The 19,501-nt window shown below is 44.2% G+C and overlaps 1 protein-coding gene across 2 annotated transcripts in view; it reads left to right on the forward strand.

Annotated features, from left to right (window-relative positions):
• Positions 1 to 19,501, forward strand: part of PLS3 (plastin 3) — a 54,122-nt gene that overhangs the window by 31,319 nt on the left and 3,302 nt on the right. For both annotated transcript variants that reach the window (XM_075513011.1, XM_075513012.1), the window contains exons 2-13: positions 258 to 344; positions 7,926 to 8,089; positions 10,492 to 10,621; positions 11,079 to 11,211; positions 12,497 to 12,578; positions 13,242 to 13,407; positions 14,608 to 14,750; positions 16,234 to 16,329; positions 16,858 to 17,053; positions 17,757 to 17,835; positions 18,500 to 18,614; positions 18,733 to 18,866. In XM_075513011.1, the coding sequence (XP_075369126.1) occupies positions 278 to 344; positions 7,926 to 8,089; positions 10,492 to 10,621; positions 11,079 to 11,211; positions 12,497 to 12,578; positions 13,242 to 13,407; positions 14,608 to 14,750; positions 16,234 to 16,329; positions 16,858 to 17,053; positions 17,757 to 17,835; positions 18,500 to 18,614; positions 18,733 to 18,866 (1,505 nt within the window). In that variant the 5' untranslated portion in view covers positions 258 to 277. The remainder of the gene's footprint in view (positions 1 to 257; positions 345 to 7,925; positions 8,090 to 10,491; positions 10,622 to 11,078; positions 11,212 to 12,496; positions 12,579 to 13,241; positions 13,408 to 14,607; positions 14,751 to 16,233; positions 16,330 to 16,857; positions 17,054 to 17,756; positions 17,836 to 18,499; positions 18,615 to 18,732; positions 18,867 to 19,501) is intronic.

Consider the following 19,501-nt stretch of genomic DNA (forward strand, 5'->3'; position numbering starts at 1 on the left):
ATCTTAATGTGTGCAGAACAGCATAGCCTATAAAATAAATACACAGAGCTAAATATTAACAAGGCTAATGGGATTTTTGACTTAAGGAGTACATTTCCCATCTTCTGAGTTCCACACATCTGTTTTCTTAGTGGAAAGATAAACGTGGCTTCAAGAACTGTAGTGACCTTGGTACTGATTGTTGCTATACTGCTGTTCAAAACTGCATGCATTTGAATGCAGCTTGGTTTCACACAGTGTCCTTTTCCTCTCTTTAGGTACTCCCTAAATTCATGAGATGGCCAACACCACGCAAATTTCCAAAGATGAGCTGGAGGAACTCAAGGAGGCCTTTGCCAAAGTTGGTAAGTCACAGTGGTAAGGGCACCTTGCTCCTGTCTGCTGTACATTTGAAATGGATTTATCCCACCGGTGTGAGCAGCAGTGCCAGCAGGACGTGGGCAGTTTGCTGCTCTTGTGATCTTCTCCATGCCAAGGAGTCCCTTGGCAGCCTTGTTGCTTCTGGCTTGTCACTTCTAGCCAAGGAGCCCAAAGGAGGGCACATGGGCAGTTTGGCTGTCGATGAGCAGTGGCAGACAGCCTTACCCTGTTGCTCCAGGGTGGGCTCTGTTGGTTCCTGATGGCAAACAGGTATTGCATTACTTTGGCCCAGGCAGCACTTCAGGGCTTGGTTTTGATGATGTTGGTTTTGGCAGATTGGCTGAGCCATGCAGATGGTGAATGTAGGTGCTATGTTTCTGGTTTGTGCAGTTGCATTTGAGGCACTGTGTTTGGTGAGCTCGTAGGCAAAACCTAATTAGTGTCTGTTTACCTGGCCATTATGGAGCAACTTGCGGTGATAATAAAATGCTTTGCAGCTGCCGTGCATGTGCATTGCCCTCTGGTGGCTCTGTTTCTTCCCTAGTTCTCGCCTCCCTAACAGCCTGCGGTGCTCGAGGGGTTGCACAGCCCAAGCTGCTCCGCCTGCCTTCCAGCTTTCCCCCTGCGCTGGCATTGCAGAAGCCGATGGCAGGCTGCTTTGGGAAGCTGAAACGGGCAGAAAACTGACATCATGGAGAAATTGTTTTCTGCTAGTTTAGTTTCCTGATAGGGCTTACTGGAGGATCAGATAAATGCCAGGGAGGGGCAGGATGGGGGCTGAAGCGCAGCAGTGTGGGCTGAGGTCAGTGTACGCAGCTGGGGAACCACACCCGGGACTGGCACTGGCCCGGGGAGGAGTTGCACAAGTGATCAGAGCCAGCATTTTGTTTTCCTAACTGGACATTGGCATCTCTTGAGCACTGGTTATAAATACAAATTGGTAGTTGCCTGACATCTGTATTGGGTAAACTGCCCTCTAGAGCAGGGTGACTCTTAAAACTCTCACTTGCTCTAAATTTGCAATCTGCAGAGAGAAATAGGAATTTCAAAGACAACTGATTCTCATGGAGCAGTATTCCCTGTTGGGACTTGAAGCAAGCTGCGTTTTAGGCAGTTCCCTCTCCTGTCTCGCTTTTCCCAAAACTTTTCCAGTAGGTGGAAGTGAGCTGCTGCAGAGGAAGATGAGCGACCATCAAGCTTCTCGCTGTCTAATGTGCCTCTGAGCGCAAACCTTAATAAGGCTGGGATGCAGGCAGCCCGTTCTGTCCCTGGATAAACTTAAAATGATTAACCTGGCTGCAGTGTGGTGGCTTTTTGTCATTAGTGTGGGGGGAAATTACCGAGATTAGGTTGGCTGGCCACCTTTGCACTGGAAACATGGAGAAACCCAAGTCAAATCCTGGTTTGTTTTGGGAAACCAGCTCACCCTGCACGGGAGGTGGGTCCCTGTTTTGTTTTAAATTATAAAAGCAGTGTCAAAACTTAGGTATCATTGAGAAACGTAGGTATCATTGATAATTAGCCTGGACATACCCACAAGTGAGATGGAATCTGCTAGTCCTTTTCAGCTGCCTTTTGTTTTGTGTGCTTTAGGCATGGTACAGCCCGCAAGCAGTGCTGTGGGACATGCCTGTCAGGAGTGTCTTTAATGCTCTCATTCCTTTTATTCTTGCCTAAAGGGGCCATGTTTGCCCTGGGGTATAGAACTGGTTGCTAATTGGGTGACTGACTTTCATTGGGAACTTCTAATGCCATCTCTAGTGAATGTGAAGACAAGTTGGACTAAGGCTGCTATTTAAAATGAAGCCTTTTTTTCATCTCCCAGCTACCTGGAAGACTTGGAATGCAGCTGAGAAGCATGGTTATAGCAAAGCTCAGCTGATTGGTTTCTAGGATGTCATAAAGGAGATGTGGGGAGGAGGATGCCTCTCATGGGGTGGTTTCTGCTCACCAAGACATGCCCCGCTCCAATGCGCAGCTGCATGGGCTTCCTGGAGACCTGCTTTAACTCTAGCATGGGGCAAGTTGCTGCTCTGGATGTGTAGGTTGATGGGACTTTAAAGGTGTGTGTTTGACTGGCTTTTCTGTATGCAGCTGGAGTGGATCAAGACATCTGGTGATGCTGGAAGGCAGTGAGGTGTGTTACTATGTCCTCTGTCGCCACTTGCCTTCAAGTGGCATGGAAGGCATCCTCTCTCTCTCCCATGCAGCTGGTGTGCTGTTCACTGACAGCCAGCAAAAGGCAATAGACTACCTACTGCTTACTAGAAGCAGTCCACGGGTGAGAAACCATGGTTTAAGGTTAGCACTAAAGTCAGCTACAGCTCGGACGAACAGCTCTCAGCATCCTACAGCCAGGTATTTGTACTGGAAGTGATCCAAGTGGTAAACAGCAGTGGGGAAGAAAAGCATTTTAACATCTGAAAAAGGTAATTAAGTGGGGCACAAGAACTGTCTAGGCTTTGAATGACCCGCAGGTTAGTAGGAGAAGAGCAGGTTGCTCCAAATCTCAGCTGATCTCTGAATTTGTTCTGTAGAACAGGTGTGTGTATATATGTACTTGGCCAAACAGTGGCACTTCACAGGGGAGGTATGGCAGAACAAAATCTGCAAACTTGCCCTGTTTATTTGTCTTCCTTCTCCCTGCTTCTGATAGCAGAGATAAGCATCTTTTCTGGAAACACGAAGTACTTAAAAATCGTAACCCAGCAGAACACTTTGTTCGCTGCTGCAAGGTGGTAAAACAATGCTCTGAAATGTTAGCTTAAGGCAAATAGGGATCTGATCCTGCTAGAGTGTGTCCTGCTGAGCATATATCCTTAAAAGGAAACATGTGGGTTACTTTCCCCTCTTGCATCCTGTTATTTAAGCTATTTTAAGTGCTTGTCTGGAGGAAGCTGAGCCAGAGCTTGAAGCAGCTTTTGGATTTTGTTTATTGTGGCTTTGCTGCGCCACCTGCATATGGGCAGAAGATGGTGCCGTACATCACTGCAGTGACCTTTCCCAGGTTTAGTACGCTGGCGTGCATGCATCTTTCAGTAGAAAGAGGAAACTTCAGATGTGCTGTAGTTTCCTTTCCATCAGGCAGATCCAGGCTGTAGCTTGTCTGTTAAAACAATTTCGCTTTCTTCCATTAGTAATTCTGGGCCGTATCCAAAGGATTTCATTTGCGATAGCTTCTATTTTGACAGCCTCTTCAGCTGTTGAATACCACTTCAGATTTTGTTAGAGAGGGATTTTAGACCACCTTCCATCTGAAGTCTGGCCCTGTTGCAGGACATCCAGCAAGGCACCATATGGTGGGCCTGCGGTAATGCTGGAAATAATTATGGAACTTGCTGGTGCTTGCAAAGGTGATGATTTTTTTTTTTTTTTTTTTAATGCTGCTACTTTGTACATTTGACTGTGGTGCCAGAGCGGGAACAGAGGCAGTGGGTATGGAAGCAGCTGCCCTGTGGGATAGGGGTCTCAGGCCTATTTGTCATGTTTACAGGGCTAAAGGCTTTTTGACATGTTAAGAGAAGAATGGGTCCATATTCCACCACATAGTCAATCACTAGTTAAGGTTACTTGACTCTGCAACCAAGCCAAAACCACGGGCTAGCACATCCACCAGGCTTTAACACTTAAATCTGCCCTTCTGCGGCCAAGAAGCTAAAACTTGAAATGAGAGTGTCTTTTCTGCAAAACCAGTAACTTGGTGTAGGGTCTTGCAGTTGAACCAACAGACCTGTCTTGCTCTTAAATCCCACTCCCAAAGTGTCTCGGACATAGATGCCCTTTTAATCTATGAAGTAAATCAGTGATTAATTTTTTTTCCCAGGATACTATGGAAGAGTATCTCTTACAGGTGGGTGTTTGGGATGTTGTTAAGATTTGGAAGAACTTAGGTCCTGAGGCCCAAGGGTTTTGCGTGAGTTAAGGTGCATTACTTAACAGTGTGTGTCCTTCACACTTGATCATGTGCTGTCTGTCTGAGCCCAATGCAGGTGCTGAGAGTCACTGTGTGCAGCCCCTCCTGATGGGCAGGATCTTTCCTGGTGCCATGCTCCTGGGTCGCATGCGCTCACATGTGAGTGTGCGTTTCAGATGGCTCCTTGTGCTGCAGAGCTGCTAATTTTTTTTTTTTTTTTTTTTTTTTTTTTCAGTGAGCAGAGGTAAATCTTCCTTGAACTAGGCACACCCGGAGGACTGGGACCGTTCGCTGCTTTGCAGTGGCGAACGAAACACTCAAAATGGGCGTATGTTGACCTAGACTGCAGTAGATTCCTGATATCTTGCCCTGCAGCCAGCTTTGGTGCTTTCAGGCTGAGATTGAGGTCTGCTCAGCAGGTGTGGATGGACCAGACAATGGCCTGGGCTAACTCCTCAGTTGCATTTCAATCAGTGTTTTTAAGTTATGGTTTCTGTTCTGCAAGCAAACCAATATAAATGAAAGGCTGGGGATTAATTCCTTGAACTAGATTGTAACCTTAAAAGACATGCAGGGTTTCATATGTAGAACTGACCTCTAAACAGGTTTAAGCATCCTTTTACCTGTGCACCTCTCCAGTATATTAGAGATAGGGACTTTGGAGCTCAGTTCCCTGCTGTCTCACCCAACAGACTTCTGCCTTATGAAATACCATATATTGTGTTTTTCCCTTTCACTTCTGAATAGGCTCAGACATGGCACATGCAAGCTTGGTTCAGAAACACTTCTGAATGCTTAAGCTAGACATGTCAAGAGGAAAACCTTTACCAAATCTGAATCAAAATCACACCCATGATCCTATCAAGGATACAGTATGTATTTTGAATTTATTGTATTTTGTATTTATTTTTCTTTGTCCTTTGCCTACTAACACTTGGGTAGATGTAAAACTTAGTTTTTTAGGTGGTGGATTGATTGGAAGAAGTGATGAACAGGTGTTTCTGTACTTACCTGCTTCATTTGGTAGCATGGCAAAGGATTGTGGTTGGTTCAGTCAAGCACAGGCTAAAGCAATGGGTCTTGGCTGTAGGCATGCTGAGGGTGAAAGTAAAGTTTTGTTTCAGGTCCATAGGCCCTGGAGATTAGCAAATCCCTTCTTGTCTGATTTTCTCCACTGGCTGTGAGGCAGGGAAAAGATGCATATTGTGGAGTTAGATTTAGTAATAAGAAAACTGTAATAGAAGAAGCTGTGATTTATCTAGAGGGGAAATAGTTTGCTGATGACATCTCAGGCTGGACTGTTTAATAAAGCTTGCCTTTGTAAGCTTATATTTTTTTGGAATAAAATTCTAAAATTGAAAGCCAGTCAGCAGCCTGTTGCTACCATTCATTGTTGGCCCAAACCACTTTATTTCATCAGCATTATTGTAAACACTGACATTTCATGAAGTAGTTTAATGTATTTATTAATCCACTGGAATTGATGCTCTTCTTTAGTTTGAGACCTAGGTGCTGGGGTGTAGGAGGGAGTACAGGTTTGCTCTGTGTTACTTTGGATGTTTGCCACGAAGCATTTGAATTTCACTTTCTTGCTAACTTAGAAAAACAATTTTAAAATCCCATATGGATCTAGAAAGTGAGGAAGGTTGGAGCGGTGGTGAGGACATGCTGCTTGCTGGAACATTGCTGTGAAATAAAACCTAAAAACCATGACTGATGCCTCATTAAAAGTAAAATGACTTTCAAAATTTCCTAAAAAAAAAAAAAAGGACTTTAGAGCTATCCTGATTGTTTTCTTTTATTCTTGAATATCCCCCTTTAAGCATCAATACTGACCCCAGTGGCTGTGGTGTGGGACTTGCTCTTGAACAAAACCCAATACTGGGGCTGGTGCAGCTCTTCCATCGTGCAGCCTGGGGAGCTGGCAGCAGCCTGCGGTCTGTGAGGGTGTTTCGGCAGCAGAAGCTGTTGCTTGAGTGGAATTTAACTCTACGGCCACAGGGAGAGGCTGCCGCCTTATAAGTAGCAGAAAAATCCTCCCATGGGGGATATGGGCAGAACAGTGGCTGGGCGAAGCTGAGCGGGGCTGGTTGCCTTGCAGCACGGTGTGGTTTTGGCAGCCGGTGGTGGCGAGCTGCACTTGGCAGTGCACCATCACAGTGCCAGGAGCTCTTGAGGTGGGGGAGAAGGTAACCCAGCTGCTTAAATGCAGAGACTGCTCTCATTTAGCCTTAAAGGGCTTGGCTGATGTCTTCAGTACAGGCACTGTGTTGACTTTGCAGAGCCTGTGGTTGAATGATGATTGTAGGAGACTGCCAAATCTCCACCTCCTCAGCTCATCCAGGTATTCCCCACCAGCAGTAATCCAGGGTTGGTATCTCCCCACGGCCCTGGCCCTGGGGAGGAGATGGCAGCTCAGGCACTGAATTAACTTCCCTGGGCTGTCTGTACCACTTGCCTAAAGCAAAGGGATTTTAACATCACTACTGAGCCAGTAACAGCACAACATGCCCTGAATCCCTGTGTCTCTGAACATGCTGGAGGGTCACGCTTATGTCTTGGGATGTGAATCTGGGCCATCCGACTGCTTGAAATGCTCTGGCTGCTCGTGGAATCAACTCTGCCGAAGCCTGGGTACCAAGCCATGCTGTGAACCATCTTGCTTAGCCTGAGGAAGGAGGCACCCAACCCGTGCCTGTCCGTGGTGGCAGCAAAACCTCACTTGCCTGAAGAAAGGCTGCTGGATTTGCCCTGTGCAGTCAATAGATGTGATGGTGTCCCCAAAGGAGCTGGGATCTGTTGATGTGAAAAGCTCCAGATTCACACTAGATTCTTGTTTTTCTTTCTTCCTAAATCTAGTAGGTGGTAATGTCTCACTAAGCATGCAGTGCTGCTGTGGCTTGGTGGCTGACTGTCAAAGCAAATGTCCTTGCAGAGCATTCTTGGGCAGCATTAAAATATCTGGCTGCAATTTTCTGTCAGTGATAAATGGATAACATCATTATCAACATAATCAAAAAATGTAAATGCAGAGCTGACTTAGTGTTTTCAGTTCAGAAAGTAAGAAGTGCTTTGTTTCATTACCGTCTATTTTTAACATGCAAAGCCAGCTGCAGTTAGATGTAAAAAGAAACACTCTGGAGATGATTTATGAAAACACAGATGCTCTGTTGTGAAACTTTTACACCAGACTTGGTCATGTGCACTGGTCAGCTCTGCTTTGAGGCTGCTGTTGCCCAAAGCCAGAGAGATCTCACAGCTTGTGCTGGGACCCTCTCTGAGGATGTGCCATGTGTATTTACTGCGTGCCTTTGCTGGTGTATTCTTGGTGGTGTCTATTGAATAGTGTACTACTTGGGCTTGGTATTTTTGGTGTGGGCATCCTGCTGTGCGTCTGTGTCCTACATGGATCTTGCTTTCAGCAAAGATGAATGCTCTGTGCAATGTGGCCCCAAAACAGGTATGCTGTGACAGGCCGCGCTAGGAGATTCCTCCTTAATTCCATGTCTTGTAGACGTCCCCAGTATGCAGGATGCTCTCCATAAAGCACTTTTGAGCATGGGAGCTGTGTTTCTGCCCTGCTGTCTGGGGCTGGTCCTGTCGGGGTACTGGCACATTTCTAAAACCTTTTCCTGCCCCTTCTCTTCCTCAGACCTCAACAGCAACGGGTTCATCTGTGACTACGAGTTGCACGAGCTCTTCAAGGAAGCCAACCTGCCTCTCCCTGGGTACAAAGTGAGAGAGATCATCCAGAAGCTCATGATTGACAGTGACAAGAATAAAGATGGGAAGATTAGTTTTGAAGAGTTTGTCTATGTAAGTGGTATTTCTGAATTTCCAGCAGTCTGGGGGACCGCTTTTACACAAAGCTAAGGAAGGGGGTAGAAGAGGTTGAGCCTGGTTTCTCAGCCACTTACCCTAATCCTAGTTTTCTGTCTACAAACTGATGACTTTTGAGGACTTGCCGTGTAAAAATCAGTTCTTTGTACGGATCTCTGCATATGACCAGTCTTTTGTGCCGTCGCTGCCAACCTTTAGATTTGGACAGAGGGGAAATATGTTGGTTTTTAAACAAAAAACAAAAAGAATCTACATGCTTTTCCTATATGAAAACTTCATTGGAGGCCATTTCCACATGAGGTGACAACTGGAAAAAAGACTTCCAGTTCTCCGAGCTTACAATATTGACTGGAAGCTACTCAGTTTTTCCAGGCACATAGATGAATGCTTGTTTTCCCAGTGGAGCAGTATAATTTCCTTTCTCAGTTTAATGGGACTACAAGTATTTGCTAAAGATTTGAGAGGGCATTTCAAGACACACTTGGAGATTAGTCCTAGATGCTGATCTAGGAAAATTCATATGCATTTGTTGCCTTAAAAGGGAAGAACAGGAGTAAGGAGGTAGGAGAAGCTGGAGGATGGGTCTAACCTTCAGCCTTTTTCTGTAGAAATACGTCATTTTTAAATTTTTTTTTCATTTTTACAAAAGCACAACACTTCTGAGATACTGGTTCAATATCCATCCCTTCAACCTTTTTATACTCTGATGACTGAATGCTGAAAGAGTAATAAAAGTATGTGCAGTACATTGAGGGAGCTGTTTTCATGTCAACTATTTTTCTTGATATCTCTTAATTTATCTTCACCTTCTGTTCCTTAATTGTTTTCAGACCCTCTGAACTTTTGAGTTCGGAGTCAACTAGTAAGTTGGAGTTTGTTTGCAGTTTGTGAACACTTGCATGCTAGGTGCATGTTTCAGCTGTTGGTTTGAGCTGGTCCATAACTCTAACTTTGCACTAGGAAGGAAGAAATAAATCTCTTCTGTCACATTTGAATGGTACCAATGATCGAGTAAACATGAAATGTTTTACCGGCAACTAAGCTATACAGTAGAACCAATGGTTAGCTGTAGGATTTTTACAAACAGAACTGTTGCTGTTTTCTAACTCTGGCACTTTTGTTGGGGTTTATGGTACAAAGGATGACGTGAACTGACTTGAGGTTAGGGCCAAGTGACTTAGTGGGACCTCAGCATTAAAGCATGTATTTTCAAAGAAGGTATGCAATACCAGTAATTAGTCCAGCAAATTTTAAAATAAATAAATCTGTATCAAAATCTGTATGTTTAAAACCAACTAACCAACCAGAAAACCCAGAACTTTTGGGCTCTTGAGTCTTCACTCAGCTCTGCCTGATCCCTGGGTGAGCAAAACCTCTGCATGCCATCAGGAGATGGTTTAACTGCACTGCATCATCATCTTGACTTGCCACCTTCCCTGTGTTTAAGGGACGGGGAAGGTAAGGCATGACAGCCAGCAGGCTGGACCTGCGCTGACGCCTCTGCAGCCAGGTGGGCACGTCCCCTCCTCTCTTTTTAACAGAAGCATTTTGTTGTTCTGCTTTACAGTGCTGTTTCATTGCCTTTTTCTGGGTAGTGTTTAGAAAACCTGCGTACATTTCACTTGTGTTTTTCAGTGTCGTTGAAACGAATTTGGTTAAGTTTTGAGGGAGTTACAGTAGGTTTTCAAGCCATTGAATGTACTTTTTTCTGATAGTTGCTCAGTTCTGTAGGACCTCAGGGCCACTAATAGTGACATACAACCTGTGCAAACGGCACGTGTAATCTTCCTGCGCTAAAGCATCTCTTCTGCCCTCACGTGTGAGTGTGTTTTGTCAGTTAGCCTAAGTCTGCTGTTGGAGGAGGGGAATCCTTACCTGGAGCACTCATTGTTACAGATTTGACTGTTATACACGTAAAGAATTTTTTCTTGGGTTGTGGGCAGTCTTTTGTGTGAACTAAAGTCACAGTCACACGAGCACCTGGCTTATGCAGAAAGGTTAAAATTGCACAACAGCTTTCTCAACTTTGGTCATGTGGAAACTGCTGCATGTGTACTTGGTTTCAGGCTGCAAAGGTTTCATGTTTTTTTGCTCGTGGTCTCTTGAAATCTACTTGAAAAGGTAAATGTATGCGAGGTACTTCGTGCCTAATGCTTCTGTTTCAATAGGCACTTGCAATATGTGTTTGAGAGAGTGGGATGACTCTCTGCCCGCTATCCATGTTATGTTTAATACCACTACACCCTTGCTGGGCCCTTCACGTTTGCTGATTTTACTACAAAGTTTGCTTTAAAGCCAAGAAGAAATAGCTGCTTCTGTAGTCCTTTTGTTTTATGAAGACAAGTTTTTCTTGTCTAACAGAGCACTTTAACTTGTAGATTTTCCAAGAGGTGAAAAGCAGCGATATCGCTAAAACATTCAGAAAAGCAATTAACAGGAAGGAAGGAATCTGTGCGATTGGGGGGACCTCGGAGCTCTCCAGCGAGGGGACGCAGCACTCCTACTCAGGTATCGCTCTGCCTTTCAGCTCCTCTCTTGGGTGAGTGGAGGCCGTATGCCAAAAATAATAGATTTCTACTGCCCTCCCATGTGCTATGCTTTTATTCTCTGACAGCTGAATGATCTCACGTCAAGGTGAGAGCAGGACAGAATTAGAGGGTAATGCAAGATTAGCAGTGTGTAAACTAAATGTGTGCTTATTTGTTTTGTTAACTGTGCTTGCTGATGAAGTCCTTGTGTCACACTTGAATATAATAAAGTTGTTGAGTAATGAAGTAAATAACAGGAATATTCTGGTAATTGGAAGTGAAAGTCATATTTCTTTAAACTTTGTGTGACGAATAAAATAGTGTGGTAATGATTGTGGGGCTTTTATTTCCCTGGGTTATTGTACAGTGATTCTTTTGGGAAAATCTTTGCTATGTTATGAAAAAGCCTGTATTAAATTTACAATTGGTTATCTTAGAGGAAGAAAAATATGCCTTTGTAAACTGGATAAACAAAGCCCTGGAAAATGATCCTGACTGTAGGCACGTTATTCCAATGAACCCAAATACAGATGACCTGTTCAAAGCTGTGGGAGATGGGATTGTGCTATGGTAAGTCATCACCAAAATAACTTCCCAAAACTCTAGTTAGGGGAATTTTTATCCTATTCTAGGCTGGTTTTTGTGACTAATGTGTGTGCATAATTTTTTTCATGTATAAAAAGGGGCTCAGTCACCCAGGCTCTCATTGTCATTGTGTGATGCTTCAGCTTTGATGCCAACTTCACAAGCTGGTGTTTTTGTCTAGAGTTTTTGTCTGGGCTTGAGACTGAGTTTGCTGAAGGGGAGAAGGTGTCTTGTGGGAGTGGAAGTTGTTCTAGTGCAAACTCAGTCTGATGCTAGGTAGTTTGGGGGAGGGCAGATGTGTTTAAATAGCCCATTTTCTTGGATGTTTAGATAGATGTAACCTCTGTGGGAATGTTGGTGACCTTATGAATTAACCCAAAAATGGATTTTCTGGGAATCCTCTAGTTGCTTTTGATAATAGCTGCACTAAGTTAGTAAAGTAACTCATTTTTCTGCATGCTGAAAACGGAAGGCATCCAGGGCTGCTAAACACTAGCCTCCCTGGGGTTCTATGTATGGGTTTTCTTTTGGGTTTTTTGTGTTTTTTTGGTTTGTGTTTTAAATGTAAGTGAATTAATATAGCGGAGAACTGGAATTTCAGTACCTCTGTATCAATATGCAAAAGATGTTTAGTGGGCTGCCCATTGCTTTTCATTTCTTTATTTTTCTTTAGCTTGTGTTTTTTGGTTGTTTTTTTTTTTTTTTTTTTTTTTTAAATTTCCCCTGTTTCAAGTAATTCAGGTCTTCAGGTGAAGACTGAACTGAGTTAGGAAGTAGTTTATAATATAGAGTAAAAACTTGCCATGTTTTCTATTGACTAAAAATTCATTGCGCTCACGTGCTATCAAAGTGTTTGCGCTTTTTTGGGGGCAGTTTTTTCTTGCCAGCAGTAGTACACCTCTACAATAGGACGAAGTGCATTGTCTTACTAGAATCTGCAGCGGATGTCAACAGAGCAATGAGTCCTCACTAGTTCAGTGACTGCACTGTGAATAATTCACGCGCTCTTTTTGCTCCAGCAGCTGAGACCAGTAGTGGCCAGTAACATGTTTAAGGTTTCAGGTTTACCTATTAGTTACAAATACATTCTTGATAACGTAAATATTAACTTCTGATTTACACAACCTTGACTTAAAAAAAAAAAAATAAATACACAAACCCAAACAGACAAAAGGAAATGTACTGTGGTGAATATTTTAACAGTGCACTGAGTTTTGTTGAGATTAAATATTAAATGTTGTTCAAATGTTATTGTTTTTCCTCCTACCAGCAAAATGATCAATCTTTCTGTTCCGGACACGATTGATGAAAGAGCAATTAACAAGAAGAAACTCACACCATTCATAATTCAGGTATAACACATTTCTGTATTTTTGCTGAAATTCGTATTCAGATAGAATTAATGAAAACAGGTGGCTCGATTGTTGTGGAACTCTGGAAGGGAGTGAGTTTTATAACTTGTATTTAATTATTAAAGGCAGTTTTGTACTGTGCATAATTGACAGTGCTGTGGGTACAGTTCAAAAGACAAAAATGCTAACAATGACAAAATGGGTAAAATGGCTGAAATGCTGTGCACACCTGATATTGCTGTGGTGATTATATACAGTGCTGCCTTTTTAAAACAATATGGTTATTGGTGTTGGCTATCTACACATCATGTCGTAGTCCGACAGGTTGTTTTTGCGAGGATGCCCGTGCGTGCGATGTGCGTATAACTGAACACTTCTCTAGCTTTATTCTTGTTGATGCCACTAGATGCAACTAACTCAGAGGCTGAAACTAAATACCAGAGGCTGAAATTAAACCCTGGTGCCTAGTTCAGTTCTTATTGATTCAGCCTGCTGCCACCACAGCTCTGTTAAAACTTCAGCCAGAGAGTGGCTGGGAGCGTTTCGTCTGAGCTGCTGCTGTTGGAGCAAGGACGAGGGGGAAATCTCCGCTCTGCTGGTGCTGGATGAAAGGCAAAGCAGCATCTCCTCTGGCTGCGTCTCACTCTGCTGTGCTGTTCGCAGGAGAACTTGAACCTGGCTTTGAATTCTGCATCTGCCATCGGGTGTCATGTTGTCAATATTGGTGCAGAGGACTTGAGGGAAGGGAAACCCCACCTGGTCCTTGGGCTTCTCTGGCAGATCATTAAGATCGGCTTGTTCGCCGACATCGAGCTCAGCAGAAATGAAGGTAAATGAAACTATAAGTGATTACTTCTAAAGCATGAACACTGCATTGCTTGTGCTGTCACCTCCAGCCCCGTCGCTGCCTCTTCCCTCCCCTCCCCTCCCCTCTGCTGAAAGGGAGGTACTCGTCTTCAGGTTCATCAGGGCATGTGCCGAGCTGAGTGCTCTCCAGCCTGTTTATAGCTGTGAAGCGGGTTCAGGCGGGTGGGTTGTGCCATCCTGGTAACCATGTGTCAGCCTTGGAGAACTGGCTGAACAGGCTGAACCGAAGTCTGTAAGTCAAGATGCGTCTTGGCTCAAGCCTTGTGGTGCGAATCAGCACGTTGCTTTGTGATGCCTCGGGCTGGGCAGGCTCTCCTGGTGTGCTTTGGCCATAGGTATGTAACGGTGTTGGGAGGTGGCAAAAGCTGCTTGCATCCTTTTAGGATTATAGACAAGGGCACATCTTCCTCAAAAAAAAAAAAAAAAAAAAAAAAAAAAAAAAAAGCTTCAGTTCTTTGGGAATGTGTTTGCAATGACTTGGTTCTCCTAAAATCCTTCTTGCTACTGTCAGTGGTGCAGCTGAGCTCTTGCTTCATTCTTGGCGGTGGGAGAGCGGTGCTGCCACTCTCCCCCTGTGCTCACTTGGTCCTGCACGACGGTCTCCAAAAGTTAAACTTTTCAAATCATTCAAAGAGCTCTGTTATTCCTGCGTGGGCTATCAGAGCACCCAGATGGATGGAGGGGCTTCAGTGTCTTTTATTTAAACTTCCCAGTTGTGAAGTGGTAACATTGTTTGGCTTAATGGAAAATTCATGGCAAGGGAAGCACTGGCCAGCTGAAAGGGTGCTTATCTTGGCTTCTGTGGCCTTTTTTTAACAGTGTGTATGAAACTGCTTGGAAGCACTTTTTCATTGAGGTAGAAGTACATTTACATTTAACTTACTGTCATCAGCTTAAAAGACTGCATGTAAAATCCAGAGAATTTTGTTATACAAGAAAATGGAAAATATTTTTACACACAGTTTTCTAGATCATTCATACTCTTCTCTGTGTGTCAACCAACTCAGGAAAACTCCACTAATACCCCAATTCCTTTGACTTAATCAGTAGTTGGTATTGTTCCCCCCTTCTCCCCCTGAAATGTTGCTGCAGCTCTAATTCTGGCATGCAGGTTTGCCTCTTGAAAACTCCTTCCTTCCTCTCACAAGCATTTTTCTTCTAGCACTGGCTGCCTTACTTCGTGATGGTGAAAATCTGGAGGACCTTATGAAACTATCCCCAGAAGAGCTGCTCCTAAGATGGGCCAACTTCCACTTGGAAAACGCAGGCTGGAACAAAATCAATAACTTCAGCTCAGATATCAAGGTACTGAGAGCTCTCGTGGCCTGTACGTGCCTGGGAAAAGGCTGGGAGCCATCCAGGGCCATGCTTGCATGTGTAAATGAGGCCCTTAATCCGCAGACAGGACTTTTCTTAACCTTAATGCACTGAGTGGGTTTAACAGGGATTTTATGGATGGTATGTTTAAGGTACCGCAGTGCTGTTCTCTCTTGCCACGAGGTTGAGGCCAGTGTTGAACTGTCTGAGTGTTTCCTCCAGTGCTAGTGGGATCCTGCTGCAAAGCTGTTGCATGTTTTAATCAAGTAGAAAACTGGTATTAGTCATGTGTTTTCAAATGTTCTTAATTCATCTTTTTTGATTGAAATAATTTTTCAAGGGCATGCAGCTTGCTCAGACAGGGTGAAATGCTTAACTGCATCCCTGGAGAGTGTGACTTCCACACACTCTTGGCAGGTGATGGCATTTCATCCAAAATGCCATAGACTGGAGAGAGGAAGGGAAACAAGACCCCTTATTCTCTACACTAGGCTGAGTAGAAATGGGAGCGGGGAGTCTTACAGCTGTTTTTCAGATGTGAGGGTGTGGCTCTTTTCTCTCAGCACTAGTGAGAAATGGAGGGTGGTGACTCCTGGTCAGTGTGGGGTTTTTGGACAGTAGGTGTGAGCAGGTTTGCGGAGCTTATTCACATGGCCAGCAGTTTTGAGGAGGTTAAAGGACTGTTGAGGTAGGGAAAACAAAAGATTGATAATTGAGGTGCATGGGGAGCCCAGAGCTCCCCTGTGTGTGTGCATGCACGCACACACACACACACTGTCACTCTTATTTCCAACTTCAAAATTCCTTACAGCTTTGCTGATAGCTGTTGGCTTGTCTGGTGCAACCCATAGACTGCCAGGATATGCTGAGGTCCTTCTTAGCGCTAAGGACTAAAAGGACTTGTAGTTGATAAATAATTACTGCAGCTATTTGCTCCTCCTAGTTTGTGACCATCCTGGCCTCTCTCCTTTAAGCTATTCTAGCTAATGGGCAGACACAGGAGAAAACATTCAGACTTCTTACAATCAGCATCTTGCCTGGATTTTGTCTTCTCTGAGCCATTTTCATCGTTGCTGTAGCAGTAGGAATGGCTGCCTTGTTTAAGGGTTAGGGCTGCCTTGAGGCATCTGGCTGTGGGGTCCATGAGAGCGAGCAGCACAGGGTCACTGCCTCCTCCAGCCATTGGAGAGGAGGCTGAGACACCAAAGCTTGCAGCAAAGGCAGCTTTCAAACAGTTAAAACTCATAATTTTTATCTTAAATATTTCTAACCTTTTCCCTTTCTGTTTCCTTTTCTGCTGCCTGGATTTCTGCCGTCATGCTCTCTTTTAAGCTTACAGATTTTGGTAATTCAGTAAAGGTACATAAGCAAATTATGCACGGTGACTTGTTAAAGATGAGCCTGAAATGAATTGGTATGGTGCATTCGCTGCTGTGCGGGAGACCTGAATTTTCTTTTTCACCCGTTTCAGGATTCCAGAGCTTATTTCCACCTCCTCAATCAAATTTCACCTAAAGGGCAGAAAGAAGGAGAGCCTCAGATTGATATTAACATGTCGGGTTTCAATGTAAGTATTCATGTCCTGTCATGTCCTCATGTTGTACAATCGTGAACTACCTGTACCCTATAATTGCCCCATGACATCTAGGTAACCTGGTATCTTAATTTCTAGAGTGTGTAAAGTGTCAGTGGGCATGTGCGCACCTTGGGTATGTGCTAAATGAGTGGTTGTTGCAGGCTTGATCACTACCTGCTAATTAGCATATACGATTGAGAAATCTTTTCTGGTTTTGCTCCATTTGGGAGCATGCTGACTTCTGCTTTTGAACCACCGAGTTCAAAAAGCATAAAAGTTGGAAAGCATATAAACTTGGAAAGCACCATACTAGGAAACATACCAGGACAAACCGGGACAATTACATCCACAGCAGCAGGGATTAGCATGCATGCTTCATCCTTTTGTTTTATTAGTGACTGATGCCTAACAAAGGTGGGTGGAGTTGTGGCTTTGCCCCATGTAGCAGTCAGGAGCTTCCCATCGGCTTTGTAGCCCAGTCTCTTCCGTTACAGCTCTTGTCTTTTGCATCCCCTGCAGGAAAAGGATGACTTGCGGAGAGCAGAGTACATGCTTCAGCAGGCAGATCGGCTTGGCTGCAGGCAGTTCGTCACGCCGGCTGATGTGGTCAGTGGCAATCCCAAACTGAACCTGGCCTTCGTTGCCAACCTGTTCAACAAGTACCCAGCACTTACCAAGCCTGAAAACCAGGACATCGACTGGACCCTACTGGAAGGTGATGGCCGTATCAGTCACAAAGTTAGCAGGAGTGAAATATCTAAAGTAAACACTTGTGTCACAAGAGGCTGTGCCCAGCAGAGGTATCTCCATTGAAGTAACACCTATGATTTGAGGCTTCAGTGCTGCAGTGCTTGTTTATTCATTCGAGGCAGATGTGGGAGGGTGAGATGATGAGATGAGATGATGAGAAGGGTACTTAACAGCCTGTTCAGCTGCTCTTACCCTGATGTGGAGCCTGAACCTGTAGGAGCACTGCCAGCAGCCCGTCAGTCCCCATGCCAGGGCTGGGAAGTTGGTTTTGCCATTTCCTGCAATGGGCAAGAGCACCTCAGTAATGCCGCAGGGCATTCATGGGAGCACTAATTGTTGGCAGAACTGGGATTAGGGCTTTGGCTGCCTGGCTCCCAGACAGCAGTTAGCTAACGCCCATGTGAAAGACCTTCCTGCTACTTTTTCTTGAAGAAAGCGCAAAAGGCATGCTCTTCTGAGGCCTGGAGAAATCAAACGGATATCCAAAACTAGATATCGGGACAACCCTGTTCCTTTGAAAAAATTATAGTAGAAAAAATACAATTTTTTTCTGCTCAAAAACCTAATTGATGAGCCATGCTGCTCAAAGCTCCCTGCCTTGCAAGGTGGAAAACCCTGCGCAGCTTTGAGCTTGCAGAAGTTGCATGAACCTGTTTTCTCTCATCTAGGAGAGACGCGTGAGGAACGGACCTTCCGCAACTGGATGAACTCCCTTGGTGTGAACCCCCATGTAAATCACCTCTATGGGTAAGTGTTAGGCTCTTGGGAGAGACCCAACTAGATCAGGCTAGAGATGTGCCCACACCAGTGTCCTGTTGCCCACAGTGCCGAGCAAAGAGCTTGAGAAAAGGTGATGGTAGGGAGTGGGAGATGCTCACTGTACCCTCCCTGCAGTCCATAGCCTAGGGATTTCTGAGCCAGCATTTGGCACACCAGCAATTGGCTTTAAGGGCTGAAGGCAGTTTGTTTATTTTCCCCTATCTTGTGTAAATTGGTACCTTGAGATCCCAATACATTTAGATCTGCTTGAGCAACTGCATTAGAGCAACTGGAACTAAATTCTCTGTCACCTAATTTTAGGGCTTAACCAAGACATCATAGTCAGGAGGCAAGATACTCTAGGTCACTGTAGTCAGTGGAGAGAGGTGGCTACCTTTGGATTTTATGTAGCAAAACTCTTCCCTGGATCTGTTGCTGATTACTATGCTAAAACCTGTTTAGCTCGACAGTTAGCTGATATTAAGCATGGAGCATTTCTCCGGCCCTGAAAACTACAAAATGTTTTGAATTTTTTTCTTTTTAGGGTTGTTGAAATTGCAACAACCTGTAAAGAGTAGTAATTATTCATGATGTGACAAAGAGTGCATTTAAATCTTGAAACATTAGGCTTAATCAATGTTTTCCACTTTAGTGATCTCCAAGATGCACTGGTAATACTACAATTATATGAAAAGATCAAAGTTCCTGTTGACTGGAATAAAGTTAACAAGCCTCCATACCCTAAGCTTGGAGCAAATATGAAAAAGGTAAGCATTTCAAAAGACTTTAAAAGAAGCCATGGACACTAAAAAGTCCTATTTGAGGCTTCCAGTCAAGTGAGTGTATTTGTGAGTGATTTTCTGTTTAAACTCTTTTCCTGTGTAGCTAGAAAACTGTAACTACGCTGTAGACTTGGGAAAGCATCCAGCTAAATTCTCCCTGGTTGGCATCGGAGGACAAGATCTGAATGATGGAAACCCAACACTGACACTAGCCTTAGTCTGGCAGTTGATGAGAAGGTAAGACCCATCTCAAACATGTACAACTTGTGAATGGAGTGCAGAGTTTGAGGAGTTTTTTGCCATGAGAGCACTGCAGCAGTGGAACAGGTCACCTAGAAAGATTGTAAAACCTCTGTCCTTTGGGGGTTTCTGAGACACAGCTGGACAAATCTGTGGCAGAGCTGATCCTGCTGCACATGGGAGGCTGGAGCAGAGACCTCCAGAGAACCCGCTGGTGGATCTGTGAATATTCTGCTGACCGGGATCACCTCTCTCTCGCCTGCTCAAATTTAGTCCGTATGCAGAAACCCTAAGCAGGAACACTTACACAACTTTTATTTTCTAATTTTTAATTGGAAATTGAGAGAGAAACATTCCAGGGCTGCTTTATAATCACCTTCTGCATTGGAATGGGAGGAAGGAGAAACTTAATAACAGATAAAGTTGATTGTCCTTTTTCTTATCTATTTCTGAAGAATTCTAAGATGATGCAAATATATAATATATATCTGCAAAATAACTGCATGGTACCTCCTTATTTGGCGTTAGAGGTCAGAATGCTAACTCGTGAGTTGATCCATACCTTTTAAGTAATGTGTTAACCCTATAGAACAGCTGGTCAATGGTGAAACAGTTTAACAAGTGTCCTGAGC

Source organism: Mycteria americana, chromosome 10, assembly GCF_035582795.1.
Source record: "Mycteria americana isolate JAX WOST 10 ecotype Jacksonville Zoo and Gardens chromosome 10, USCA_MyAme_1.0, whole genome shotgun sequence".
NCBI classification, from domain to species: Eukaryota; Metazoa; Chordata; class Aves; order Ciconiiformes; family Ciconiidae; genus Mycteria; species Mycteria americana.